Raw genomic sequence first — 27,283 nt, 5'->3', positions numbered from 1 at the left:
GCAGCGACTCGTTTAAAAATGATAGAGTGACAAGGAAACAAATAATAAAGACAGAGCGTGAGGAGAAAGAAGGAAGGAGGAATTTTGAGAGTATCAGAGTGAGATGATGATAATGAGAATAAGTTACGAGAGTACAGTATACAGTGGTAGTGAATGGAACGCGGCCCCAGCGTAGTACGACGCTCTTTGGAGGCTCGGCGAGCACCAATGGTCGTCGTGGATCCTCAGTCACGTGACGTGCGTGTTGAACCAGCAGCAGGAACATTGCAAATGACAAGACCAAGACCAAGCCAGCGTCGGGCTCTCGTTGTCGTTTTTAAATAAAATAAGTGATCCGTGTGTTCCCGGTCCCTATAATAATTTGTTGCTGGCGATAAAATTCCATAGTGGGTTTCGACTTACTCAACTTATAAACTCTCCTCTGGCTTCCAGTGATAGTCCTGGTTATCGCACGTCTCCGTAAGTCCGTACTCTGCTCTCTGGTGTAATGCGTGTTGTGTTTACGGTGGTGTTACGGTAATGACTAGTGAATAGTGGTTAAAAAAAATTGATCCAATCATGTCGGAATTAAATAACTTTAAGACCAAAGGACGATAGAGATTTCTGTGCAATGTTTCAAGTTTAGTTGGAGAAGCCTTGTAAAAAAAATATATACATCTATATATATACATATATATAAACACACACACACACACACACACATATATATATACATATATAAATATATATAGATATATTGTGGTAAACGTGATTGTGTGCCGTGTGTTGGCTTCTCCTCCATCATATTCTCCTCTCTCTACCACCGCTCCGGCGCCTTCACCTTGTCCTGTAACTGCGTGTGTTGGTCCCACTCGCGGGACCCGCTCCAACTCGTTTTTTAACATTTTTTTTATTCATTTTATTTATTATTTTATTTTATATATATATATATATTTTATTTTTTTTTTTACTATACATAACACATTGGTGAATTGGCAGCTTGGTTATCTTGAACAATTTGAGTTGTGGACGTGTGTAAGTGTATCGCTGGCCCTCTGGGTTCCTCAGCGGAGGTAACCATCGCCATCACCATCATCGTCGGCATCATCGCCATCGCAACCGCTAACCCAGTGTCTTATTAATAATAATAATAATAATATTATTATTATTATTATTGTTGTTGTTATTGTTGTTGTTGTAAATAATCTAAAGTTATAACAATGTCGGGATCACAGCGAATGCGTAAATCGTCGCCATGCTCGACAACAAAGCAGGGTCCGATGCGAGCAACATTGCCGGTAAGCTCGTTGTTACGACAAAGCCGACAAGGAAGCAATCTAAGGAAGAGTAATAGCAATAGCCCGACAGTGTCGCCTACTAACGCGAACGCGTGGCGAGCAAGAATTTCACCGGAGACATCAGCATCCTCTGGACAACGTAGTCCTGGTTCGCTTTCATACAAAGGTTTTATATTTTGATATTTATTTATTTTGTTTACTGTTTGTCTAATTAATTATGATTAATTTGTTTTTTATTTTAAATTGGAGGCCGAATAGTTGTTTTGGCTCGGTTTCCATTTCCTTGAGCTAGTTTGTTTATAACGAAATAACAAAACAAAACCTTGGCTTTGCAGCTAAATCAAAGACACTGAGTGGACGATGCAGTGAGGGATTGAGCGGTAACCAAAATATACGGAGGACAGCATCCCTTGACACTATTTACCTTAAGGGACAATGGCCTCGTGATTATTCTTACATTCACGCAAGTCTCCTGCTCGTTGATAAGTCCACGCAAACAGAAGAGTGGTCCCAACAAAATGAGCCCAGAAAATTACACAACCGACACCCTGCTGAGCCAACTAATCCCGATGACAAGATACCCATGGAGAAATATATTCGCCACAGGTAATCAAAATCAATCAATTAATTTAATAATCATTACTGATAACTGGTCATTTATAATATATATTTATTTTAATTGATATTGGTGTTGATGTAGATTACAAAGGACAAATAAAGAAAGCAGCAGTAGTAGAGAAAGAACTGCTGCATTTGGATTAATAATGCCCGGTGGTCCACCACCAGCCCTTCCTGGTGATCATACAGTTATGCTAGGAAGTATTGGTTCCCAGACATCAATCCGTAAGTTTATTAAATATTTATTTTATTTAAATTACAAAATTTTAATGAATTAATTGATTGATTGATTGTTTTGTTTGTTTTACTTAACAGAAAACCAATTCAACCTGAGTACAAAAGCAAGCCCAATGAACATACCAATGAAACCAATGAGGCCGCCAATGCGTTCCTCAATTGAAGGTTTGAATCAAGAAATCGAAGGACTTGTATTAAAATCAACATCTAATACTAATGAAGAGCATTCTGTTGAAGACAAGGTAATTAATAATAATTAAAATAATTGTAATTTATAGAATAGTTTAATTAAATAAAATAAAATAATAAATGTGTTAATTGAAAACAGTATGCAAGATACCGGGAACAAATAACACCAGAAGGTCACCGTGCACCTTTGGCAGATCTCTTAAGAGCAACAAGGAGTGTGAACACGCAGACGCCGGCAACAGACCTTCCCTCCAGTTCGTATTCTTCAGGTAATTGTCATCTCTCATATTCTCCGACTAGAGCGTTAGACACATAATAATAGGGCTCTTTATCCCGACTCTCTTTATCTTTCTCTTACTCTTACTCTTTCTCCTCTTTGTATCATCATCTCTGTCTATACTACCCCAAAGCAACATTAACGTGTTTCATACACGATCGATCCGCAACATTCAGTTACGTAAATTATCATCGCTATTTAATGTGACACGTGCGATATGATGGAACTCTGACGTTTAACAATATTACAATCTTCACTATTCACTACTATTTATTATTATTTATTACACATAACTATACTCTACTCTACAATAATGTATTATTAATATTAATATTATATATTTAATATACTCTATGTATGCATGATCCGCGAATATTAAATAACCATCATAAATACCAAGACTAACTAATACAAAGGGATGATGGGACTTGTATTGCAAACACACAGGCCCTCCATCTAGGAATTCCGAGTCGCCGCTGATACCAGGTCTAATGGATACTTCCCGTCCACCTAGTGATCTCCCTCAAGGTTCGCTTCATCATCAAATTCATCATTTGTTATTTTTTTTTTCTGTCTGTATTTAAATCTAACAGTACTAAGTACCTGGTTCTTTTGTACGCATGTTTATTTTAATTTTATGTTTTCACTGGTACTGGTTGTGTATTTAAAGTATTTTTTTATAAACTTGATACCCAAGATTTAATTAGCAAAGTGCATGCCTCGAATTACTTAGATGTTTAATTTATTTATGTTAATGTATTTTTGTGGTTGTCTGTGTTTATTATTGTGCCTCGATTAGAGTTGTACTAATATCTCTTATTTTTCTTTTTTTTATCAGGTGGAAGCCGCGGATCAACTCCAGAGCAAGAGAGAGAAGGACGTCTGGGTACGTCACCACACATCAATAGGTTCCTAGCACGAGAACCTCCAGATGGTTGCGAAAAAGTTAATACAAAATTCCTCGAGGATGCTAGGTACGTTATAGATTTTTAAAAATAATTATATTAAAGTTTAAAAGTAAAATAATATAAAATAATTTTTTTTTTTTTTTTTTTTTTTTTTTTTTTTTTTTTTTTTTTTTTTTTTTTTTTTTTTTTTTTTTTTTTTTTTTTTATTAATAATAGACGGCCGATGATAGACATCAGCAAGTTAGATTACTGCCCGAAGCCATGTGTTAATTTTCAATTGAAGCCAAGTTTGGGTTCAGCTTTCCTGCCACTTCAGCAGCCGGCCAATCCTACAATGGTGACAAGTAGCGTGTCACCGTCATCGCACACGACGTCGGCAACACCACCACCTCCAAATCCATAGTCCCGACCCGTACCTTGCAGCCTTGAGACCTGCGTCAACGTGAGTGGTTTATACATTTATTTTATTCTGTAATACGACTGGTGAACTGACGACAGATCATTAATATTAATAATTAATTAATTAATTAATAATAATAACAATAATAATATTAATATTAATAATAATAATAATAATAATAATAATAATAATGAATAATGATAATAATATTAAACAAGATTGAGAAACCTCGTGGTAAGGTGACTGATTTGAATAAACTCCGCAGCGTGCATGACTCTTTCATTGTGAAGTTACCCAAGGAAACCCAGTGCAAAAATTCATAATGAAAAATATATATTTAAACAAAGTAAATATATAACAATTATAATAATAAGGAATTATTAAATGGAGTTGAGTTATTAAATTACTTATTATTAATTATGAATATATAATAATAATAATAATGATGATAATGATAATATTTAAGTAATTGATTGAATGATGAGTCGACATGAGTGATTTCGTAAGCATTTCAAGAGTTTTTTACAATATCAAGCAAACGGTGGATTCGATTGTCACGTGATAATGACTTTAGTTGATGGAAGGAAGGCAAGTTTCATTTATAAATTATGTACTGAATGGAAGAGTCCTGTTGAATATTAAATACAATAAATGCTAAAAAATAAAATAATAATAATAAATATAAATAAAAAGTTTATGGATTACGAGAAATAATAATTTGTGATAATTGAAAACAACGTTTAGGAATAAACATTGTGTTCTTCAGGAAAAAAAGACTAATGATTATTAAAAAAAAAAAAAATAAAATAAAATAAATCGTGTATTCTAAATTTAGCGCTACAAATGTGCTGAACAACTTTAGTTTTGTATACAAGGATTGATGATTAAAATTTCTAAGTATTAACATTTGAATGTTGGACAAAAAATAATAATAATAATAATAATAATTATTATAAACTATGCAGAGTGTACCGCGGTGTACGTAAATAAATAATAATAATAATAATAATAATAACTTTTTTTTCAAAGCCTTCTGATCACTTGAAATATTAAAAAAAAAATGAAAGCTCATTGACACGAATCAATCGCGCATTGGCAGTTTTAAGTTTGTTATTAAGTTTTGTATTATTATTTTTTATAATATTAACAATACATTCATTTATTATTAGCGTACTTTAGTATCGCGAGTTTACTGTATCCCTATGGTATATATTTATATATATATATTAAAATGTAATGATATTTTTGGTTGGATATTGGATTATGTTGAAGCTGTTTTTAAAATAATCAACAAAAGGGTCCAATAAAAATTATATTTCTTATTTTATTTATTAATTGATTTTAGTTTTTGTAATTATATTAATTGAGACCATAGGGCTACCGTGGCTACCTGATTTATAGTTTTAAATTTAACTTGATTTATTACGACAATATTAATTATTAATTAGTTGATCAAGTTTTATGTGGACACATGCAATGACAGGTCAACGAATGGGATTAACTTTATTTAAATAATCGCTGAACAAATAGACAATATTTTTTTTATATTATTTCTTTATTGTGAAAGCATAAAAATTTTTAGTGATTATGGAGTTTTTTTTTTATAAATTAAATTTTAAAAAATATTGACTCGAATTTTTTTTTTCATTTAAAACTACATAATTACCAAAAATTTAATAAATTAATAAAATAGCAACACTCGTGTTTTAAAATTATAAATAAATTCGCGGATAACGTTTTTAAAATATAAACAAAAATGAAAATACATAAAGCAACTACCTCGTTGTCTGCCTTGCCTACGAGTCTAATAATTAATATTTGCTCTTATCTCATTTTCTCATTTAATTAAATTCAAAAATCATTTATTAATTTAAAAAGAAAAAGAAATCAAACAAACAAACAAACAAACGTTATTCGCGACTGATTTAAAATTAATTAATTGATAGTTTCAATTATAATTATTAACATTATTAATTAAATATCGAAAATTTCTAACACATGTACCTGGCCCACTGATTAATGCTCGCAATTTTTTTTTTTTTTTTTTTTTTTTAAGTATTTAACCCAGTAGCTGCCATTACTACCCAACAATCAAGAATGTGCTATTTTATTTACTACAAAGATTTTTTAAAATTGAATTCATCAAAATTATTGGGCACTGAGTGTTACTGTTAGCGTTTTGACGTCTGGAAAATAAATTTAAAAAATTGTAAAAATATAATAAATTGAACAGTAAGCAACGACTGCTGAATGATTACCTGTTATTTGGATAAATCCAAACAAAAAAATAAAATTCATTTATTGTTTTATTATTATTATTATTATTATTATTATTAAAAAATTTTTTTTTATAAATAATTATCGAAGGTGTTAATAAATTTTTGAAAAATGTAAAAATATAAATATAATAAATTCTCGGTACATTCTTAACATATCTTAATAAAAGAATCGTAACAAAATAAAGTTAATAAATAATCTGAGCAGGTTTCAGAAAATGTCAAACCGATTATTATGTCAATTATAATAATATTATTATTTAATCCTAAGACTCACCTTCACTAGGTCGTTGAGCTGATTAACTCGTAAGATTAAAAACTTACGTTTAAATTTATAAATTTTAAAAATTTATTGCCGACTAAAGAGCTCGGGGTTTTAAATAAATATTTCAAGCTCGATTTATTAATTATTTAAATTTAATTTAAATAAAAAATAATTACTGTTAGAACAGTATTACAAGTTATTTTTATCTGAAATGGCTTCATTAATCAACAAAAAACAAAACGAAAAAAAAAATTATAAATTTAATAACACACTAGACCTGTCGTTGTAGTGTAAAACGATAGACTGGCCAAACCGGAAGTTTGTCTAATTATTTTCATTATTGAATCGTACTATTTTCACACTTTAAGTTATTGCTGTTGATTTTTTTTTTAGCCAACTACTCGGTGCAGTTGAGTAATTTAAATTTTATTGGCAGCATTTTTTTTTTTTTTTTTTTTTTTTTTTTTTTTTTTTTTTTTTTTGTTATATTTGTCTAGAAGACTTTACTTATTTTAACTTGTAAAAATTCTTTGTTATCTCCTCTTTTTTATGTTATTGAAATTGATTAAAACAACCGTTGGCTTTAAATTGCTGATGTGAAAAAAAATTTTATAAGTCTTCTATTAATTAAAAAACAAACAATTGAAATAAAAAAAATATTTTTATAGATTAAAATAATAAAAGTTAAACTTCTAGACTCGTAACATATTTTACAATTATAAATGATCCACAACCGCCTAAAGATGAATGCTTGCCATTGCACTGATAATTTTTAAATCAGGCGTATATTTTTCTTTTTTATCATTACTATTGTTATTATTTTAAATAATAACAATAATAATATAATTTAAAACAGCGATTAAATAAATAAATGAAAAGAAAAAAACCGAAAACAGATGCTTAGAATGATAGTAAAAAAAAATTAGTTTACTTAAAGTGAAGCCGTGAAGAGACAAAAGTAACAAGTTAACATATGTAGTCTTAAATAAAAATATATAAATAATTAAATAAAAAACAGTAAAGGACAAAATAGTAACTAATTATAAATTTTGTACTGTGTAAAATATGTATGTATTCAGTGCGAAAAGAAAAAAAAAGAAAATTAAAAAAAAAAAAAAATCATTCTGATCTAGGTGTGTCTGCGCTTCGTATAGTTTTTATGTACAACAAAAAAGAAAAATACTCTTCTCTTAATCTGTCTTTCTTATCTCATTTATCACTTAATAATTAAGACAAGACTTCACTAAAACATTTTTTTAATTCCTTGGCATATTATTATGTATAGTTTTATTTTATTAATATTATTTTATAAGTAATTACTAGTATCGTAAATTATAAATTCATATTTTTTTTTATATATCAACATAACAATAATATTAATAATTAATTAATAAATGTATACTTATTATTATTTTTCATTGTATCGATATAAATTAATTATAATATGTAACACACCTCTAGAGTCTCAGTATGGAAAGGATTTATTTTATTTTTCTTTTTTCTTTTTACTTAAATAATTTTTTTTTTTAAATTTTAGTCTAGACTTAACTGATCTCAGTTTTCATTATTATTTTTTTTATAATTGCGTGTTATTGTATTTTTATTATTTCAATAAAATAACTTTTACCTTTCCATAGTGAATAAAAAGAAAAAAAAAAAAGATTAATTTGCGCAAATGGCTAGACGTATCTTTATTATGAAATAATGATTATTTAAAAAAACAAAAAAAAAACAATTAATTATTTGTATTATTATAATTATTATTTATCAACATTTACTTTTAATGTTGAATGTACTTGTTTTTAATAATAATATGCACTTTTATTTTTATTCTAAAACATAAGTATGAAAAAAGTGTACCTTTTTATATTAAATGTTAAGTCGCCTTAAATAAATAAAAATTTTTTAAAATTTATCATCATACTTTGTTTTTTTTTTTATTTCGACTAAACACCTCCAATATAATCGTAATATTTTTTGAAATTTTTAGTATGAAAACATTTACTTTTTAAAAAGGTAAGTTTGGCGCTAAAATAAAATTTGGTGGAGTGTCTTTTTTAAAAGAAATTTCCATAATTTACGGAAATCAAGTAATCGCGAAAATTTTTTCAGTTTTTGTAAGTAATTTTTGTAATTGACCAATAGTATTTCTTTCTTTAATGATTTTAAATTACTTAAAGCTACACATGTAATTTATGAATAAGTAACTTAATTATTTGTTTATCTGAATAATAAATAAAAATAAGAGATAACGATATATTTATTACACAACTAGCAATGCATAAATTAACGTAAGATATACCGAGGTCATTAATAATTTGTTAACTCATAAAAGATAAACAAAACTGATAAAATAATAAATATACAGTAATCGTCCGTATAATTCAAGTAGACAACACAAAATTAATTTCAGACGTACCACGTATCCAAATAATAAGTCTCATTTATTCCGTAATTGATGAAATTCTATGAATAATTTTATTTAAAGTAATTATAATTGTTTACAACAATTAGTTAAAATTTTATAAAAATTAATGCTTAGTAAAAAAAAAAAATTAATTATTTTTATAACCAATTAGTCCTTCTATATAAAAGGCCAGCTTTTAATAAATCAATTTAATACATTTTAAAATTTATACAATAAAACAATACTGTACAAACGAGTTATTAGACTCTAATACATCGAACAGTTTACCATTTCCAATAAAATTATTTTTCTATTTTAGAATAATAATTAAGTAGATTAAGAAGAAATCTATCATTTCTTTACAATAATTTCTCATGTATATATATATAATAATAATAGTAGTAGTACTATATATTTGTATTGTATATAAATTTATCTATTATATACATAAACTTGGTATGTACAATTAAAGCTTGAAATAATTCACAGGCCCATGTATTGAGGAGAAGACGATAAATTATTCCTCGACTTTCTTTCTTCATTATTCGTCTGATCGCTGTAATTAAATTAACACAATTAATTTTAATAAATAATAAATTAATTAATTTTAAATAATAAGATAATTAAATTACCCAAAGAATGGCATCAATGAAATCAAAGTTTGCTTAGTAGGCCGTATGGTAAATGCAGGAGAACATTGAGCCAATCGTCCAACGACTCGTCTCAACCATTGCTGCAACTTTTGTCTTCTTTCTTCGACAAACTTTGCGTCCTTATTACCCAAAGTTTTTTTTGGAGGAAATTCAAAAGTCGTTACCACGGCATCATGTTTCTTTAACTCTCTGTAGAGAGTGTAGAATTGTGCGTACCGCCGATAAATATTCCATTCCATGTCTCTGATACGTACGTAAATCTATGACAAAACATTAATCAATGCATAAATAAATTAGCTAATCAAACAAATAAACAGATAAAATAAAAATCCCAAGAGACCTGATAGACATGATGGACGTCAGAAGCCTGTCCCGTGAGAAAAGCCGATGGGATCCAGATGTTAATAAAACAAGGCGGATCAGCGGGCATATCTTCTTCATTAAGTGGACCGCGAAGACATTCGAGCTCAGCTTGCAGCCTCTTAACTAAATTATCACGATTAGTCAACTGCATTGTCAACCGCGCGTTGAATTCCATCAACTCGGCATGCATTTCGGCAACCTGGACCAACTTCTCTTGATACTGCTCAGCCTCGTAGTGATAATCTCTCGATTGTTCGTCTTCAGACAAGGTGGCATCGGAATCTCGCCTCAACATCTGTACGGCGGTGACGTACTTCCTCAACTGCTGCCTCAGAAGTTCATTCTCGCGATTCAAAGCTTGCAACTGAACTTCATGGCGCTCTAAGTAATTTTGGTGTTGCCGTTGAAAACGCGCGAGCTGAAGTCTGCTCGTAACCGCGTCTTCTTTAGCCTGTTCGAGGACTTCTCCCATAGCAAGAAGCCGTACTCGAAGAGCTTCAGTATCCAACTCACTGGCGTCTACATGTGGATCCAATCCAAGGGGTTCGATTGCCTCGACGGCGTTTTCCGTAAGTTCAGACGCGTCGTCAATGTAATTTGGTAGAGTTACTAGCATATCGTCTAGAGTTTGATCTAACGGTGATACAGGAACTAATCCACCCATGCTACCAACGTCAGTAAGTGGAGTCAGCACACGTTCTTCTTCCGGACATTCATTTCTAACCCAACTTGTACTAGTATTTGACGTAAAATCTAATGTACCAGCAGTGTCTTCAGTATGAGATTCAGATTTATCAAGATCTAACGATTCTTGTTCTAAATTGTCGGGATTAGTTAAAGAAGTAACAGCAGTAAGAGCAGTAGGAGAATTTAAACAAGTAGGCGGTGCACTAATTGATACGCCAGTAATATCAATTACACCTCTCTCATCCTCGTCATTATCAAATGATATTATATGCATTGGCACTTTTTTTCTAACTCTATCACGATTTGTATTTGACTCAACAATTCCTACAGAAATAATCGGCTCTGATTGGGATGATTTGCATTTACCAATTTCACCATTCTCTGTTCGCTGATCAAGTTCTTCGTTATCAACGCGTATCGCAAATACTATAGTACCCAGACCAGCAGCTACTGTCGGTAGTACTGCAGATCTTTCTTGATCCAAAAGAAATGCCCAGTCTTCGTAGAACGGCGCCAAAGTATTTGAGTTTATTATTGACAGCAAATGACGTTCAAGTGAACGTTCATTCAAGGCTGCTCTTAACCAAGCGCGTCCACGTCCATAATCAGTGTGAATATTTCTCAGTACCGTGAATCGTTCTTGTTCATGCCAGGTCAATTGTTCTTTGATACAAGGCCAGAATGCTGCGTCACTTCGTGTTGTCGCTCCCGTCACCAAATCAGACACGTGTCTATTGATAAATATTTATTTTTTTATTATAATTTTATTACGTTACTTTTTTTTTTTTTTTTTTTTTTTTTTCTTTAAACTTTATTGATTACCTGAGAGCTGAATTGAGCTTGTCAACGGATTTAGAGCGTAATCCGTGACGGAATATTGACTCAAATGAATAACAAAGCCTCGATACACATTGATCTGTCTCTGTTGCTAATTCCATACGACCACCAAATCGTACATGACATAATTTAGCTGCTGCTAAAAGATCTTCTTGTAGTTTGAATCTATCTACTGGATTGTTTGCTTCAATGTTTGATTCTGTGCTCTGGGAACCTGGTACTATTGCTGACATCATACGAAGCGCCTGAATTATTTAAAATTTTTTAAAAATATATACTAGTCATTAAATAATCAGTATATTTTGGTTAATAGATTTAAAATACATGCATGATTATTGATAATTACTGTGTTTAAAACTAGCTCATGACTTCAAGTCTTATCAAATAATTATTTCCTTTATTTATAATGCGATTAATTAAAGGAAGTGATTTTTATTTTTTTCTACTTACCATGGAGAAATTTATTATTATTATTATCACGAATAAAAAATCATCTTGACAAATTCTATTTATTAGTTATTGATCATCACAATTTAAAACTTTGCCTTCTTAAATAAAATTAAATTAAATCACTACATAATACAATTGGATTAAAACAATTATCTTTTCTCTTTTTATGTACATTGTTTTTGTTTAAAATAAAACAAAACATAAGACAATGAATTATTAATGTTTGTTCATTTAACGATGGTGATTGTCATGTTAATTCACCAATCGCGAGTACTAAATGGGGGCGGATTTTTTAATTCACTATTTATATATATATATTTGTCATAAAAGTTTCCAAGTCTGTTGAGACAGAGGACTTTGTTAAAAAAGAGCTAACGTTTTTTTTTTCTTTTAATAAAAAAAAAAATATTAAAAAAAGGGGCTCATGTCTAACGCACTTGACAGATGGAGTTACTGTGGCAATTGATTTTAAAAACTGTCTAGAGATGTCAGCTTAATTAAATGCTGGTTTTAAGAATTTTTAATTAAATTATTAATTATTGCAACATGACAATTAAAAATTTAATTATAATATTTTTGTGTTAGTAATTAAAAAAAATTTTTTCAACTTACTGCTGGCTTAATTTTAAATTAAAATAATTGACTACTACTGTGTTTTTAATCGACTGATTAATCGATTGAGCAATTCGACTTTTCGATATTCTCCCACCATCTAGGCCTATAAAATATTTTTTTCGAAATAAATTGAACTTTGAACTAGAGCTAGAATTGAAAAAAAATAAAATATTTAATTATAAAAAGAATTTGAAATTTCTAAATTTAAGTATTTTGGCGCCATTATTTTGTAAATTCAAAATTTTATCTAGGACATAAATAAAAAAAAAAAAATTTGTATTTTTTGAGTTTTGATTAAAAATTAAAATTTTACCGCTAAATAAAAGTAAAAAAAAAAAAGAAAAAAAGTATATATATGATGACTATAGTATAGAGTATATAATTAACGATACTGTAGCTCAGTGCGTCCAGAACTCGAGTTGCTTCGAGTTAGCAGTGTCGTGATGATATGACGCCATTTTACTAACCTTTTCGGCGCGGATTGGAAGGATAGTAATCCAGGAAAGTGTATAAGGGATACGCCTCTAGCACAAACACAATTAAACAAAATAATAGCTGACAATATAATTAATTAAAGAATCAGGAGGACCAAAAAGTGTCGCCAGGATATTGTGATAAATAATAAATAACAAGGTACGCAATGTTGCTCAAAGTTGTCTAAGCATTAAGTATGCGCGATATCAAGCTCATCCGGGTGCTTATTAATTCTATTTAACATATAATTAAAAGATAATTAGTTTGTTAACTGAGGCCATCAATGTCTAGGAAATAAATACCGGGAATTATAAATAAATGTCACGATTGGTGGCGATTGAGACACCGACCCAGCGCCGCAGATAATAATAAAACTCATGTTTTTTCAGATACAACAAGCAAGCAGCCATAGTCGCCATCAGTGTTATTATGGATGATGAAGATGGAGAAGCGTCTAACAATGATTCCTGGACTATACCCGAACAATTGTCATACAAAGAAACCAAATTGACCGACGAATTAAAACGTTTTAACTCTGCAAATCAATGTGCTATGGATATTTATGATAATAAAGATGATTCTGATGATAGATTGTCCAACCAAGTTGCCTACAGAGGTTTTAAAAAAAATATTCTTGCTCAAACACAAGAAAATAAAGTGCGTAAGGATACTGGTGGGTTGGTAACCTCACAAAATTCTATTAAGGACAAAAAAATAACCGAATATGCTCAGTATTTGGGTTTACAGCCAGCAGGTAAATATAAGTGTTTAAAGTGTCATCCAACAGTGACATTTAAATCATTATCAATGCTCAAACAACATGAATTTATTTGTCAAGCAGCTAATTCTACATCCTCATTACCCGGTACGTCTGATCAACCATCACAATCGTTATCAACTCAACGGCAGTCTTTTTTTACATCGACATCGTCATCATCATCATCGTCATCGTCATCACGATCAACTTCTACAAGAAAATTATCAAAAAATAATAATTTTCGTATAACACGTAAAGTTTATTTGTGTGCGGCATGTGGAACGTACTTTGAAAATTGGAATCTCTTTTTACATATGCGTGAAATTCATAAAAGACATATTTGTTTATTTTGTCTTGGTATGTTTGGACAAGCTGAAAGACTATCTAATCATTTAACTAAAAAACACAGTGTTACGGAATTTAAATTTAATAGTATTGATGATTTTTATGAAATATTTAAGGGCTCGTGTTATTTACTTTGCTGTGATTGTGAAAAAGTTTTTTCTGAGACTGATGATTTTTCGGAGCACTATTGCGCTGGTAATGGTAATAATAATGACAATGCTAATCTTAATGCTAATGATGGTGTTGCTATTAATATTGGTACTAGTGCTGCTGGTGCTAGTTCTAATGCTGGTGATAATCGTGTCAATACAAATGTTGTTCAGTCAAGTCAACCGCAACAACCAATCAGTGAACAAGTTTGTTCGATGTGTAGGCAAGCTAATGGAAAACACTTAGCTACGTGTAAACTAGGACAAACATATGATAAGAGACATGATACGTCATTGATGCATGAACGATTGATAAGTGATAATAAACGGACACTTCTACCTAATCCAGCGAATAAAGTTGCCAAGAAATTATTAAATGCCGGTAAAGCTAGGTTTAAAACAACTGACAAGGCTTTGTTGTCTTATCAGAGAAAATTAGCGGATTTGTACGCGAGAAAGCGGAGCAGGATTGCCCAAGAGGAAGAAGAAAATGAAGACATTCAAGGGAATTATGAAATAAATTACAACAAATTTAGCGGGAAAATTGATGACAAGAGAACTGATAGTCAGAAAGAACGACAGGTGGTGGAGATTGATGTCAGCAAGTCTCCGGTTCATGAGAGAACTGACAGGTATACTGATACAATAATGCAGGTTTCAAGGTGTAGTGATGACTGGGACACTGATGAAGACAAGCATGATGATGAGGAAGATGATGATGATGATGATGATGATGACAGGGTCAATAGTTTGGATGAACCGCTGGACGAAATGGAGCAAGGAGAACTGATTCTCGACGACGGTAAAGAAGACTCTATTGAAAGTTTGCCTAGTCCGATTCGCGAGACTTCTCCTCGTCTTCAAATCGCCTCGAGTCCTGTTCGTGAGCCCAGTCCGATTGAGCAGATTCCTGATGTTTCGGATACGACGGAGAATGTATCTGGATCAACTGAAGAAGAATCAATTGTCAAAGAATCAGCTCCACCTCCAGTTCCAGTTACAACTTCAACTTCAATAACTACTTCTACGCCCACGGCGACAGCTTCAGTAACGCGTGTAAATTCAACGAACCGCAGTTTGGTAATTAAAATATGCACGAATAAAAATTCACAGTTTTCAATTGCAACGCCTAATAGCAATGGAACTTACACGAATAACAATGATAGTGTCAATGATGAAGAAGAAAATGAAGATGAAGCTGAATCTGCTGAAGAGATAAATAAAAGTGGAGAAATTGATTCTGATAAAGAAGTAACTGACAGTGATCACGCCAGCGATTCAGACAGCGGAAAGCTTACAGTAGCGCTGCCCAATGAATCGCATCAACCTGAAGAAGAGCCAATTGTTTCACAAGAACCTGCACAACTTCACCAGGAGGAAGAGACCAAAGAGACTGAGGATCTGGCCAAGCCAGATGAACCGTACAGAGAAATTACACCCATGCCGTCACCAGTTAAAGAATCTGTTCCAGAGTCTGATGGTATTCTACTGGCAAACAGTGAACTTCCCTGTATAGATTTGAATGTTGTCGGGTTGCTAGAGAGTATGGAAATTGATGATCTGCTGAAACGATGCATCGAAGCTGCTAGTCCTACCTGCGTTTACTGCAACCACGCACGGCATATTGCCATCAATGGAAAACAGTTGGCTCTCCATATGCTTGCTGAGCATCGGTTTCAACCTCAACACCCAGCAATAATAATTCAGTATGAACAATTTATCAACAGAGTAAAAAAATCACTCGATGAAATCGAGTCTTTGTACTTTAATTTTGACAGTTATGACAGTAAACGTGGTACCTATGATGTACCAGCACAAAGAACTTACGAGTGTTATCTTTGTCGTATTTATTACACAATTCACAAAGATTTGTATCTTCACAATCGTAAAATGCACCAGAAAACAATATTAGTTTGTATAATGTGTAAATCAACTTTTTATAATCACAGTGAGTTACTTTGTCATCTTTGTCCTGGAGTTTATGCTGCCGGCGTTACAATAAGATACAGATGCTGTTTGTGTAATATCGAGAGTCTTCCATCGGCATTTAGATTGATGGTTCATCTGAGAAAACGTCATCATGCTTGTGATGTTTGTCTAGAGTCAACGGGGAACCAGCAAAAATTATCTAATCACGTCTGGAAGCACAAACTCCATCATCTCTGCTATCGGTGCGGTATTGCGTATCGCAACAAACCGGATATAACAAAACATTTATTCTGGAAACACGGAACTGAGAGTGTTGTTTGTAAAAAATGTTTGCAAAAAAAATGGCCACATGTTTATCATTTTTGTATACCACCAAGTGAATTTATTTGTGAAGAATGCGGTGCTAAATTTACACGAGCTGTTGCTCTTAAAGTACACAAAAGACTGCACACGGGTGATGCACCTTACGGATGCAGCGAGTGTCTAGAGAGATTTATTTCAAAGAAATTGTTGGCTAAGCACGAAGACACTCATAAACCTCAGCCAGAAATTCCACCAGCGCCGCCGGAAAATACGGAGATGCAGGTTGATGTCTGTGAGCCAAACACTGATGTACCCAGTGAAAATTTAGCTGAACCTAAAGCTGATACTACTACTGCTGCTGTTGCTGATGACGTTTCGAAGGTACCTAAAGAACCAGTGAGGAAGGTTGTTGATGTTTATGATCTGCCGCCGTTGAATCTGTCATCGGACAGTGACTCGGATTCTGAAGAGGACAAGAAAGAGAAAGAAAAACAAGTGAATAAATGCGAGGACAAGAGTAAGGATGAGGAGAAAAATAAAGAGAAGAATGAAGATGAGAGTAAAGAAATTGATGAGACCAGTAGGATTGAGACCAATGAAGTTCCTGAGGAGATTCAATTGGCTGAAGTCAATGACAATCGGGATGAAGAGACCGATGAAGTGGATAAGCAGGAGGTGGTGATAATGAATGGAATTTGGGATAATTTCAAATCTTATGCTGCTAGTCTGGGTGCCAGTGATGTTCTTGTGACACCAGAAATTGATATCAAGACTAGCAATGATGAGATATTGAAAAATATTGCTGCTGAGCATGATTACTGGGTTGTTTATGAGCCGCCTAAAGATGAAACGATTCAAGAACCTGAAAATGCTACCAAATCGGAAGAGGTAACGGAAAGTTCGACGTTGACAACTAACGGAGAGAGTGACAAGAAAAAGAAATCGCCTAAGAAGAAAAAACAGTCTGGTGGCAGTTCATCGTCAAGTGATTCATCGAGTGACAGCGACTCTAGTAGTTGTTCCTGTGGTACTAATTGTAGTTGCAGTAGCTCTTCCTCGGGGAGCTCTTCATCTTCAAGCAGCAGTTCTGATTCAGATAGCTCTGCGTCTGAGAACTCGCCGCGTAAACAGTCAGCGGCAACTCGAAAAGATCGAAGAAAAGAACGCGATGCAAGGAGAAAAATAAAAGAAGATGCTGCTGCTGAAGTCCAACCAGAAAATGGTATCAGGTCTTGCGATGATGCACCAATAGAACCTGTAGCTGTTACAGAAGTACAAGAAAATAATACACCAGTGGCTTTACCTCTAAGGGAATCAGATCTTGAGACCACAGAAACAGAAACTGATGAAGATTTTTACGACGAATATCCTCAGCAACACGCAAACAGACTTTTAGCTGAGAGAAGAAATCAGTCGATGCTCCAAGAGTCTAGTGTAGTCGCACCGGCCTCTGCTGACGACTCAATGGCATTTGGTTCTTCCTCTAGTGACGTTAAAAATGGTACTATAGAATCCTCGATACCGGATGTAAACTCATTGCCATCAGCTCCGTCACTAGTGAAATCAATTAAACCAACAGCAAAACGTAAAATAAAAACAAAGAGACGTAAAAAATTAGAAGGACGTGAATCTATTCGTGAAAGTATTGTCCGTGAAAGTGGACGCGGTCGTGGACGAGGTAGACCACCGGGTACCACAAAAGCCGCAATGGAGGCACTTAAATTAAACATTCCAAAGAATATATTGTATCATAAAAAAAGTATATCACCACCAACATTCAACACCATCGACGAGTTTATGTATCATACAAATTATCATCAAGTTAATACGGATACAAGTGGAATTATTAATTCAAGCGCCATATCAGCAACAAGTGAAAACGAAAATACATCAGCAAATGACAGCAAGAGATCGTCAAAGCGAAAACGAATACCCAAAAGATTTTACGGTGACTCGAGTGATGAGGAACAGCAACGACAGGCATCATCAACAACAACAACAACAACAACAACAACAAAGTGGCGTAAAACAGATTCAATACCTTACATACCTAGTATAACAATAAAACAAAATTTTGGTCCACCACCGTCGTCAGTTGTTGAACAAAAAGTTTACTCAACTGTTCCCAGTGTTCAAGAACCCGTTTCAGTACCACCATCACAGCCAGGATTAATAACACAACCAGCAGTAGTACCTCAGTCAGTTTCTGTTCACACTGCAGTAACTGCCGGTACAACGGACTCAGATGAACCCGCGGACACTAGCAGTGACTCTAGTGCTTCGGAATGTGAATCAACAGTCAACCAACGTGTGACTCATCCACCGCTGCCTCTAAACAATTCCGGACCAACTGGACCAAGCAACCGGCCAGCAAACGTCTACTGTTATTGCCGCTGTCCTTATGACGAAGTATCAGAAATGATTGCGTGCGATGGTAGCAATTGTCACATCGAGTGGTTTCACTTTGAGTGCGTTGGTATTATGGTACCACCAAAAGGCAAATGGTATTGTCCAGACTGTCTTAAGAAAGAGGGAATACCGGATAATCAATTTAATTAATAATTATTTGTCATTGTCACGTAATTATTTACTTATATACATTAATTATATGTGAATTTATTTAGACGCTCGATCGGTTATTTCCTATTAGTTTTTATTTTAATTGAATTTATTTCAATAGACGCTTGCCGAAATATTCTTTTTTCAACAAACGTTTTATTAGTTTATTTAAAAAAAAAAAAAAAAATCATTATTTTATTGTAGACTTACTATCTGTACTCTTCTTTAAATTTAATTACGAGCGCAACAAAAAAAATGTTTGTAAATACGTGTAAATAATTAATTATCTTAATAGAGTTTATTATTCAATTATAAATAAGTTTTATCTTGTAAAAAAAAAAAAAAAAAAAAAAAAGAAAAAGAAAAAAAAACTATTAGTTTAAAAGACATGCAGATTAAAAAAAAACATTGGTTTATTCATTAAATGGCTAAATTGCTAGACGAAACGTTTATTTTCATTATTATTATTATTATTTTTGTTTTTATTTCGAACACCCGGATAATTAAATTATCACCTGCCCACACTGCTGGCAGTGTTACGTGCCTAAAAATTTGTTTTAAAAAAATAAACAATTAAAATTAAATAATAAAAAAAATTAAGCACGTTTTATCGCCTAACGTAAAAAAAAAAATACTTGCTTGCTTTTATGTTTTAACATTTATTACCGCTTTAGTTTATTTTATTTCTTAAATTTTAATTTTATTGATACGAGGGCTAGCGAAAATTTAAAATTTATACATAAAAAATATAGATTTTAAAAATAAAAAGATATTTCTCTTTTGCAAATAAACTTACGCATTTTTTTATAAGCCTAGAATCCTTAAAAAATATATCTACAAATACTTAGTTTATTGATTTAACAATAATTTCAAAAATAGACAATTGCGTATGTATACTTCAATTTTTTTTTTTTTTTTATTAAGTAAAACTGTGACAAAGCGAAAATGTTTATAAATTTAGCATAGAAAAATAATCTAAAGTTTTACTGGAAGGTGACGGTTTAATGCTGATCAAAAAATAAATATAAATAATTTAACTACAGCAGCTCTGTGGGTTAGGGTCTTTACCAGACCTCTTGGTGATCATCACTCGGGTAAATTCTTCGGCAATCGTTGGATGAATACCAACAGTTGATTTTAATATTGGGAATGTTAAGTTACATTTAATAGCGGCTGCGAATCCTTGGATTACTTCACCGGCATGGGGACCAATGAAGTGCATGCCGATAACTTTCTCATCCTTATTCTTCAGTACGATTACTTTTAAGTAGCAGTGCTTTATATTTTTCTGCGGGATAAAGAACTCGGTGGGTTTGTAGAACGCGTGGTAGATTTCGATATTGTCTTCGCCGTATATTGATATCGCGTGCTCTTCACCTAGACCAACGCATCCGTACTCCAGCGGACTGAAGACCGTTGTCGCGACGTTCTCGTAATCCATTGTCGCCGTCGAGTTGCCAAAGAGCCTTCTTGCAAGTAATTTACCAGCATGGATAGCCACTGGTGTCAATTCTGGTCTTTTCTATAAATTATAATTATTACTTTAGTATTTAAATTAACATTAATAAATAATAATAATAATAATAATAGTTACTTACATGAAGAACATCACCGACGGCATAAATATTAGAAACATTAGTCTGTTCATTCTCAGCAGCTATTTTAAAGGTTTCTGGCACAACCTGGACACCAGCGTTCTCTAATTTCAACTGCGGAGTCAAAGCCTGTCTTCCAATAGCAAATAAAACTGTGTCGTAGACATCCTCGTGAACTTGACCGTCTCTGTCAACCCAGTGAACCAGCAGCCGTCCGTCTTCTTGCTTGACAATACTTTTCGGTTTTGCTTGATGTATAAAATTAACTCCTCGGTGCTCCATTTCAGAAGCAACAAGATTAGCCATTTGCTGATCAAACCCACGGAGGACAACAGATCTCACCATCACAGTGGCATCGTATCCTAGACCATTTAAAAATCCAGCGCACTCCAGTCCAATGTACCCAGCACCCACGATCAAAGTTTTACCAGGTGCTCTATCCAAGCTGAAGATGTCGTCACTCGTTATTCCGTACTCTAAAGCTCCGGGGATATCCGGGTATCTTGGACGTCCGCCAACTGCTATCAAAACATTTTCAGCAGTAATTTCCTTCTGATCTCCGTTCTTCAAAACACCCACAACTGTATGAGGATCCTTGAAGTAACCATTCGCATTAATGTATTCAACTTTTTTGTCACGTAACTCGACACGTGTCACCCAATTAACAGACTTTACATGATTTTGCACCGCAGTTTTCAAATTTTCCCAGTTAATTGACACAGACTCTCGATTAGGTATCTCCCAACCATATGAAGCAGCTTCATGAATAGCTTCTCCAAGTAATGCCGCCTGGTGCATCAATTTTTTCGGAATACATCCGACATTGACACATGTACCACCAAGTCCCCATTTAGTGCCCTGAGGTGAAGGTGTCACGTAATCTAACACTGCAACTTTAGCTCCCAATTCAACAGCTTCTTTAGCTGCCGCAAGTCCCCCAGATCCACCTCCAATTACTACCAAGTCATACTGATACTTTGTCGTACCTGAAATATTTAATTGAGGTTAGCAATAGTATTTACACTTTTTACGTAAGATTTCACAACTCCAACCAATAAGTAACTACCGGACAAAAATTATTATTATCATTTATTGTACACTCACTAGAAAAACAAGCGAAAAATGTTTTATTGACCAGCAGATTGTTTTTATTAAAAGGAATTCTAAATAAAGTTATTGATAATCCACTGAGTGATTTCAGACGGGAGACGAGTTTAAACGTCGCCATGATCGCGCTGTGATTATAAAAAAAACTTATAATAATGATGATAAATATTCAGTGACGTCACTTTTTTTTTTTAAACTATAGTATGACAAAGCAGATTCGCAATCTCGTGAGATATTCCATCATAAAACGAAAGTTGATAAATGAAAACAGAGTCAGCCTGAGGCATTCGTTGGACTCATTTGGCTTGCGGTCAACTTTTGTTACTAATTACAGTTAAAGTTACAATCACTTTTTTAAAATACGGTATTATTAATTATTTACTTAAAATAATTTAAATGATGCGGTCAATTTTAATTACTGGGTGTAACAGAGGATTGGGTTTGGGTTTAGTCCAACATCTAACTCAATTACCAAACCCACCGGAAAAAATATTTGCTACTTGTCGTGATATTAATAAAGCTGAGGTGAGTAATTTATTATTTTTTTAAATTTTAGGTAAATACAAAATTAATTTTAGTTAATAAAAAAAATTTTAAATAAAACTCACCAATTGGCGCCATTTTGTCGCTTATTTGAATATTCAAAATAAATAAAGCGCTTGTCAGATATAATTTATTGTGGAATGTTAAGTAAATATGATCGAATAAAAAATTCAATTCAATGCCGCAAGTTGATGTACTGATCATCGAGGTACTGATCAACTGAGAGTGTCTGGTATAGAAAAGTTAATTCACAGATTATATAAAAACTTCAGCAGTGCCCTCTATGTTTAAACGCCTCTTGTGTCACGTGGTTTTAAAGTCTAATTAACTCCATTTCTTGTATTGGGAAAGATAAGATTAAATAAAATGACCGTAACATTGAGAATGATATTCAAAATATAATGACACATATATTACATTACTTGATGCAATTTTAATTTACTATGACACTAAAACTACCATACATCCTACAAATTTACTGAAAATTTTCAGCCTTGATTTATTGATGATTGATGAGTAATTTTAGTTATTAAATTTACAGAAACTACGAGAAATTGCTGACAAGTCAAAGAATGTCTACATTATAAAAGCAGGTAATCATCACCGATTATATCTACTTTGTCTTGATGCGACAATAGAATTTTATTTTACGAAAATGAATGGTAGGAAGTGTAGAATTGCTGCGTAATATTGATTACATTTAGCAGCCTTGGAAATAAAATATTTGCCAAGGACGGACTTTCTAATGGAGGTCTAGGTTTTAATATTTAACTTTTAAAAGTTGTTTTTTAATAATTTAGAAAAAAATTTATTGTTAAGATTTGAAGGATTTCAAGGACTATGCCCGAGTTGTTAATGAAATCAGCTCGCATGTTGGAGATGCTGGTTTGAATGTACTGTTTAATAATGCTGGAGTCGCTACCAAGTTCACGAGAATCGGGATGGTGAAGGCCGAACAGATGACAGAAACTTATCTGGTCAATACTGTGGCACCGATAATGTTTACGCAGGTATTCTACCATGTCATCGACGAATAAATAAATAAATAATTGACTGACTGATGATTTGCAGGCATTTCTGCCGCTACTGAAAAAAGCAGCAGAAGGAAAACAAGGTCTGGGAGTACATCGTGCGGCGGTTATTAATATGACATCGATAATTGGAAGCATCGCTGAGAATAAAATGGGAGGATTTTATCCGTACATGTGCAGCAAGACGGCACTGAATGCCGCTACCAAGTCAATGAGCATAGATTTGGAAGCTGATGGTATTCTGGTGGCTTGCATGCATCCTGGATGGGTAAAAACAGACATGGGTGGTAATAATGCGCCAATGGATATTGATTCTAGCTGCGGGGATATGGTTAAAACTGTTCTAGGACTTTCTGAGAAAGACAATGGGGCTTTTCTTCAACATGATGGTACTACTTTACCATGGTAGGCAATAAAATATTTATATATAAACACTTTTTGTTTCATTTCTAACATCAGATAATTTAATTCTTTTTTTCCAGGTAAAATATCACTTTAATCAAAGAAATAGAAATGAAAACTAAAATATTTAACATACAAATTAGTTTTTAACATTTAGAATTATATATATTAATAAATATTGTTTTTAAAATATTTTTTTATGGTGTAAATTGTAATTAACAATAAATAAATGAGGATATTAATTTTTGAAACCACAAACAGTACTGCCTCGTGTCCAAAGAGCGTATAAGATATCATACTCTGTCACAGTCTTACGTTTCATGAGTTTGGTAATGACGGATCGCTGATTTGGTGATACCCTGGAGGTTGTCTTCAAGAACTCTATGATAACGTCTGGCTCCATTTCTTCCTAGATCTTTTCCTTCCTTACCGCAATCCGTCATTTTAACGAGCAATTTTATTTAAGCGGGTAAAGACAATGACTGAATGCTGAATTTGATATTAAGAAACTTTGAAAAATTGATTGATGAAAAAAATGGTTAGATTTATGATAAATGAAAATGATTAGAGATAAGTGATAGATATCTTGTTCCTAAAGTATGCTACAGCAAATCTATAAAACTGACCGGGATTATTTGAAATTACGCGCAATACTCAAGTGCGCTGTGATTGGCCAGAGAAAATTTAAAAAACATACGCCAGTCTCGCAGCGATTCACAATCTAATCGTAGCTACTTACTTTTCTTATTTTTAACAACGCAATAAAGTGTCTATTGAGGTTAAAACAAAATTTAATACGTCTTGTTAAATAAATAAATAAATAAATAAATACAATGCGTTCAATTTTAATAACTGGATGTAACAGAGGATTGGGATTGGGTTTAGTTCAACATCTAACTCAATTACCAAATCCACCAGAAAAAATATTTGCTACTTGTCGTGACATAAATAAAGCTGATGTAAGTAATAATTCAAACAATAAGCTTACCTTCAATTATTTTATTCTCATTTAATTCACTGTTTGATATTGTTTCATTGAAGCAATTTAAACATTTTAAAAAACTCATATCAATTTTAAATAACTTAATTTACAGAAATTACGAGAAATCGCTGAAAGATCAAATAATGTCCACATCATAAAAGCAGGTAATCATAATTATTATCAGTCTTGATAAGACTGTTGACTTTTACAAAAGTAATTTACTCGGTAGTTTTATTATAACGTAATATCGATTGTAAATTTATCACCAGTCATGTGAATAAATAATTATTTATCAAGGACATGGCTGACTGATCGATCAGGTCTAGGTCTAGGCCTATAGTTACTTTAAATTGTGGTGTAAATGTTTTTAATTAATTAATCAATGTTTTAGATCTGAAAGATTTGAAAGATTATGACCGAATTGTAAATGAAGTCAGCTCGCATGTTGGAGATGCTGGTTTGAATGTCCTGTTTAATAACGCCGCTATAATGACACAGTCAACAAAACTTGAAGGAGTCAAAGCTGAAGATTTAACAGAAGTTTATTTTGTCAATACTGTGGTACCCATAATGTTAACCAAGGTATTAAAAATCAATTAACTAGAGTTAAAGTTAGAGATGAAACTGACTGATTTAATTTCAGGCATTTCTGCCTCTGCTAAAAAAAGCCGCGACAGGAAAACAGGGTATGGGAGTAGACCGCGCTGCTGTTATCAACATGACATCTTTGATGGGAAGCATTGCAGACAACGGATCAGGTGGAGCTTATCCGTACAGATGCAGCAAAGCGGCGCTAAATGCCGCCACCAAGTCGATGAGTGTCGATCTGAAAGACGACGGAATCCTGGTGGCTTGCATGCATCCGGGATGGGTAAAAACGGACATGGGTGGTAGTAACGCGCCAATGGATATTGATTCCAGTGTTCAGAATATGGTTAAAACTGTTCTAGGACTCTCTGAGAAAGATAATGGAACTTTTATTAGAAACGACGGTACCATTTTGCCCTGGTAAGTTTTTTAAAAATTAATTTAATAGTCAGTTATTAATTATTTAATTATTTGTTGCAGGTAAAATATTACAAATAAATTATTTTCGCACTCAAAATAATATTAAATATAATTAAAAGAATTTTGTAATTTTTTAATGGCTAAGTGGCAAAAAAATAATCAACAATAAAAGGATTTAAAAAAAACTAAATAATTATTTATTGGAGGTACTTAAAATTTAATATATTTTGGAATATAAATCGACAATATTTAGTTACTTTTTTATTTTTATACATTAATTTAATTTCTTTCTTTTTAAGTAACATTTTTGCTGTTGTCTGTAGACTAAATGATTTATATTTACACAAAATTCTTATATATAATTATATTAATTAAAAAAAAAAGAATCCTGATTGTGCTTTATAATTAATGAGGCTAAAAAATTAATTAATAAATCTTAAATTTAAATTAAATTAAATTTATTATAAAAAAAGTTTTATCATAAATGAAAATGATTTAAAATGATATCGTGAAAGTTGTTGTGATTATTATCAATTAATTATTTACTTAGTTAATTATCGTTAGTTTGTAGTATCATTTTCTATATAATTTATCTTTATCCTGCCACTATTCAACTAATCATTCAGTCTTGAGTACTTTTGGAGCCGGTTCACTGTTTTGGGAGTTTGAATCTTCTGAAAACCCTAGATGAGTTGAAAAATCTGTCATACCTTGCGAATCACTTACAGTCGAAAAGCCTATATTTCATTTTAATAAAATAATAAAAATAAATAAAATAAATCATAACTACTCAAGCTAATGGTCTAGTTCATAATCTTTTACTTAAATTTATAATTTCTATTTAAAATAAAAAAATAAATAGTAAGATTATTATTTAAACCATTAACTCAATAAATAATAATAATAATTATAACAATAAAAAAATATATATTACATGTATTTGAATCTTCAGTAAGCCCAAAATTTGAATTATTTGATGAATCGATTCCACTTTTCCTTGGTATTCCATTTTCTTTATCGGCTAAGGATTTAGCTTTTTTTTTCTAAATAAAAAATAATTATTTATTTATTTATGAATTAAATTATGAATTAAATTTTATTAATAATTAATAAAATAACTCACCAGCTCGAGTGTTGATATTGGAACCCATTTATAAATTTTCATTGTTGTCTCTCCTATCGTAACCCATTTTTTTTCCCTAAACAACAAACAAAATAAAACAAAAACAAAATAAATAAATAAAAGAGAGGGATAATTGTTTACTTATTAAATAAATAAATTACCAGTGGCGAACTTTATCAACAACTTGCATAACTCTTTTTATGTCATCTTTGGCACGACTTCGTGTTTCCGCTCGCACGGATCGCGACATCATGATACACTTTGTTTATTTATTTACTACTATTGTTGGTAGTACGTCAATATTTATAGACTATTAACTATAATAAATAATTAATTTAAATAATAAGTATCAAAATGACGCATTGATAGGTTAGTTGTAGTTCACAAACTCTGTCTGAAGGATTAGTGACAGGAGGGCGCTTTTTTTTTTCATTTGAATTTATGCGCGTGCGTCAAATTTGCGCGCCAATATTTGAATATACAAGATATTAAGTTTTTAAAAATTATTTACTAATTA

At 32.2% G+C, this 27,283-nt stretch overlaps 7 protein-coding genes and 1 pseudogene across 14 annotated transcripts; 4 read left to right on the top strand and 4 right to left on the bottom strand.

The window, feature by feature from the left end:
• The first annotated feature begins 189 nt into the window (after window positions 1-189).
• Window positions 190-6,885, top strand: LOC103574782 (protein FAM117B). 5 transcript variants are annotated; one of them, XM_014445370.2, is made up of 8 exons: window positions 190-1,443; window positions 1,613-1,883; window positions 1,978-2,120; window positions 2,211-2,374; window positions 2,461-2,590; window positions 3,437-3,572; window positions 3,723-3,948; window positions 5,963-6,885. In XM_014445370.2, the coding sequence occupies exons 1-7, from the start codon at window positions 1,200-1,202 to the stop codon at window positions 3,907-3,909; spliced, it is 1,275 nt and encodes a 424-aa protein (XP_014300856.1). In that variant the 5' UTR covers window positions 190-1,199; the 3' UTR covers window positions 3,910-3,948; window positions 5,963-6,885. The 5 variants fall into 5 exon arrangements, with proteins under 5 accessions (XP_014300856.1, XP_014300853.1, XP_014300855.1 ...); XM_014445367.2 differs by lacking the exon at window positions 5,963-6,885 and having other exon boundaries at window positions 190-638; window positions 979-1,443; window positions 3,723-5,953; XM_014445369.2 differs by lacking the exon at window positions 5,963-6,885 and adding an exon at window positions 4,172-5,953.
• Window positions 6,886-9,006: 2,121 nt separating this feature from the next.
• LOC103574781 (sorting nexin-29) lies at window positions 9,007-12,225 on the bottom strand. Its single transcript, XM_008554302.3, has 5 exons — window positions 11,845-12,225; window positions 11,380-11,639; window positions 9,848-11,288; window positions 9,487-9,767; window positions 9,007-9,410 (listed from the first exon to the last, which is right to left on the bottom strand). Exons 1-5 carry the CDS (start codon window positions 11,845-11,847, stop codon window positions 9,338-9,340), a joined length of 2,058 nt encoding a protein of 685 aa, XP_008552524.1. The 5' UTR covers window positions 11,848-12,225; the 3' UTR covers window positions 9,007-9,337.
• A 643-nt stretch (window positions 12,226-12,868) lies between these two features.
• Window positions 12,869-19,779, top strand: LOC103574780 (uncharacterized). 2 transcript variants are annotated; one of them, XM_008554301.2, is made up of 3 exons: window positions 12,869-13,092; window positions 13,323-13,687; window positions 13,775-19,779. In XM_008554301.2, exons 2-3 carry the CDS (start codon window positions 13,363-13,365, stop codon window positions 18,973-18,975), a joined length of 5,526 nt encoding a protein of 1,841 aa, XP_008552523.1. In that variant the 5' UTR covers window positions 12,869-13,092; window positions 13,323-13,362; the 3' UTR covers window positions 18,976-19,779. The 2 variants fall into 2 exon arrangements, with proteins under 2 accessions (XP_008552523.1, XP_008552522.1); XM_008554300.2 differs by having other exon boundaries at window positions 13,323-19,779.
• Window positions 19,780-19,867: 88 nt separating this feature from the next.
• LOC103574778 (thioredoxin reductase 1, mitochondrial) lies at window positions 19,868-22,505 on the bottom strand. 2 transcript variants are annotated; one of them, XM_008554296.3, is made up of 3 exons: window positions 22,286-22,505; window positions 20,574-21,556; window positions 19,868-20,497 (listed from the first exon to the last, which is right to left on the bottom strand). In XM_008554296.3, the coding sequence occupies exons 1-3, from the start codon at window positions 22,422-22,424 to the stop codon at window positions 20,009-20,011; spliced, it is 1,611 nt and encodes a 536-aa protein (XP_008552518.1). In that variant the 5' UTR covers window positions 22,425-22,505; the 3' UTR covers window positions 19,868-20,008. The 2 variants fall into 2 exon arrangements, with proteins under 2 accessions (XP_008552518.1, XP_008552519.1); XM_008554297.3 differs by lacking the exon at window positions 22,286-22,505 and adding an exon at window positions 21,675-21,886.
• On the top strand, window positions 21,913-23,838 carry LOC103574779 (C-factor). 2 transcript variants are annotated; one of them, XM_008554299.1, is made up of 5 exons: window positions 21,913-22,202; window positions 22,762-22,813; window positions 23,040-23,230; window positions 23,292-23,656; window positions 23,734-23,838. In XM_008554299.1, the coding sequence occupies exons 1-5, from the start codon at window positions 22,074-22,076 to the stop codon at window positions 23,735-23,737; spliced, it is 741 nt and encodes a 246-aa protein (XP_008552521.1). In that variant the 5' UTR covers window positions 21,913-22,073; the 3' UTR covers window positions 23,738-23,838. The 2 variants fall into 2 exon arrangements, with proteins under 2 accessions (XP_008552521.1, XP_053593062.1); XM_053737087.1 differs by lacking the exon at window positions 23,734-23,838 and having other exon boundaries at window positions 23,292-23,660.
• Window positions 23,839-23,887: 49 nt separating this feature from the next.
• LOC128667374 (uncharacterized) lies at window positions 23,888-24,265 on the bottom strand (annotated as a pseudogene).
• Window positions 24,266-24,393: 128 nt separating this feature from the next.
• LOC103574777 (C-factor) lies at window positions 24,394-25,806 on the top strand. The gene is made up of 5 exons (XM_008554294.3): window positions 24,394-24,612; window positions 24,748-24,799; window positions 25,027-25,217; window positions 25,279-25,643; window positions 25,704-25,806. The coding sequence occupies exons 1-5, from the start codon at window positions 24,487-24,489 to the stop codon at window positions 25,705-25,707; spliced, it is 738 nt and encodes a 245-aa protein (XP_008552516.1). The 5' UTR covers window positions 24,394-24,486; the 3' UTR covers window positions 25,708-25,806.
• Window positions 25,807-25,956: 150 nt separating this feature from the next.
• Window positions 25,957-27,153, bottom strand: LOC103574775 (B-cell CLL/lymphoma 7 protein family member A). The gene is made up of 4 exons (XM_008554293.2): window positions 26,928-27,153; window positions 26,767-26,842; window positions 26,578-26,686; window positions 25,957-26,380 (listed from the first exon to the last, which is right to left on the bottom strand). The coding sequence occupies exons 1-4, from the start codon at window positions 27,017-27,019 to the stop codon at window positions 26,262-26,264; spliced, it is 396 nt and encodes a 131-aa protein (XP_008552515.1). The 5' UTR covers window positions 27,020-27,153; the 3' UTR covers window positions 25,957-26,261.
• Between the last annotated feature and the right edge of the window lie 130 nt (window positions 27,154-27,283).

This window comes from Microplitis demolitor, chromosome 2, assembly GCF_026212275.2.
Source record: "Microplitis demolitor isolate Queensland-Clemson2020A chromosome 2, iyMicDemo2.1a, whole genome shotgun sequence".
Taxonomy (NCBI): Eukaryota; Metazoa; Arthropoda; class Insecta; order Hymenoptera; family Braconidae; genus Microplitis; species Microplitis demolitor.
The sequence above is the reverse complement of the archived record's forward strand: the minus strand, read 5'-3'. Positions and strand labels throughout refer to the sequence as shown.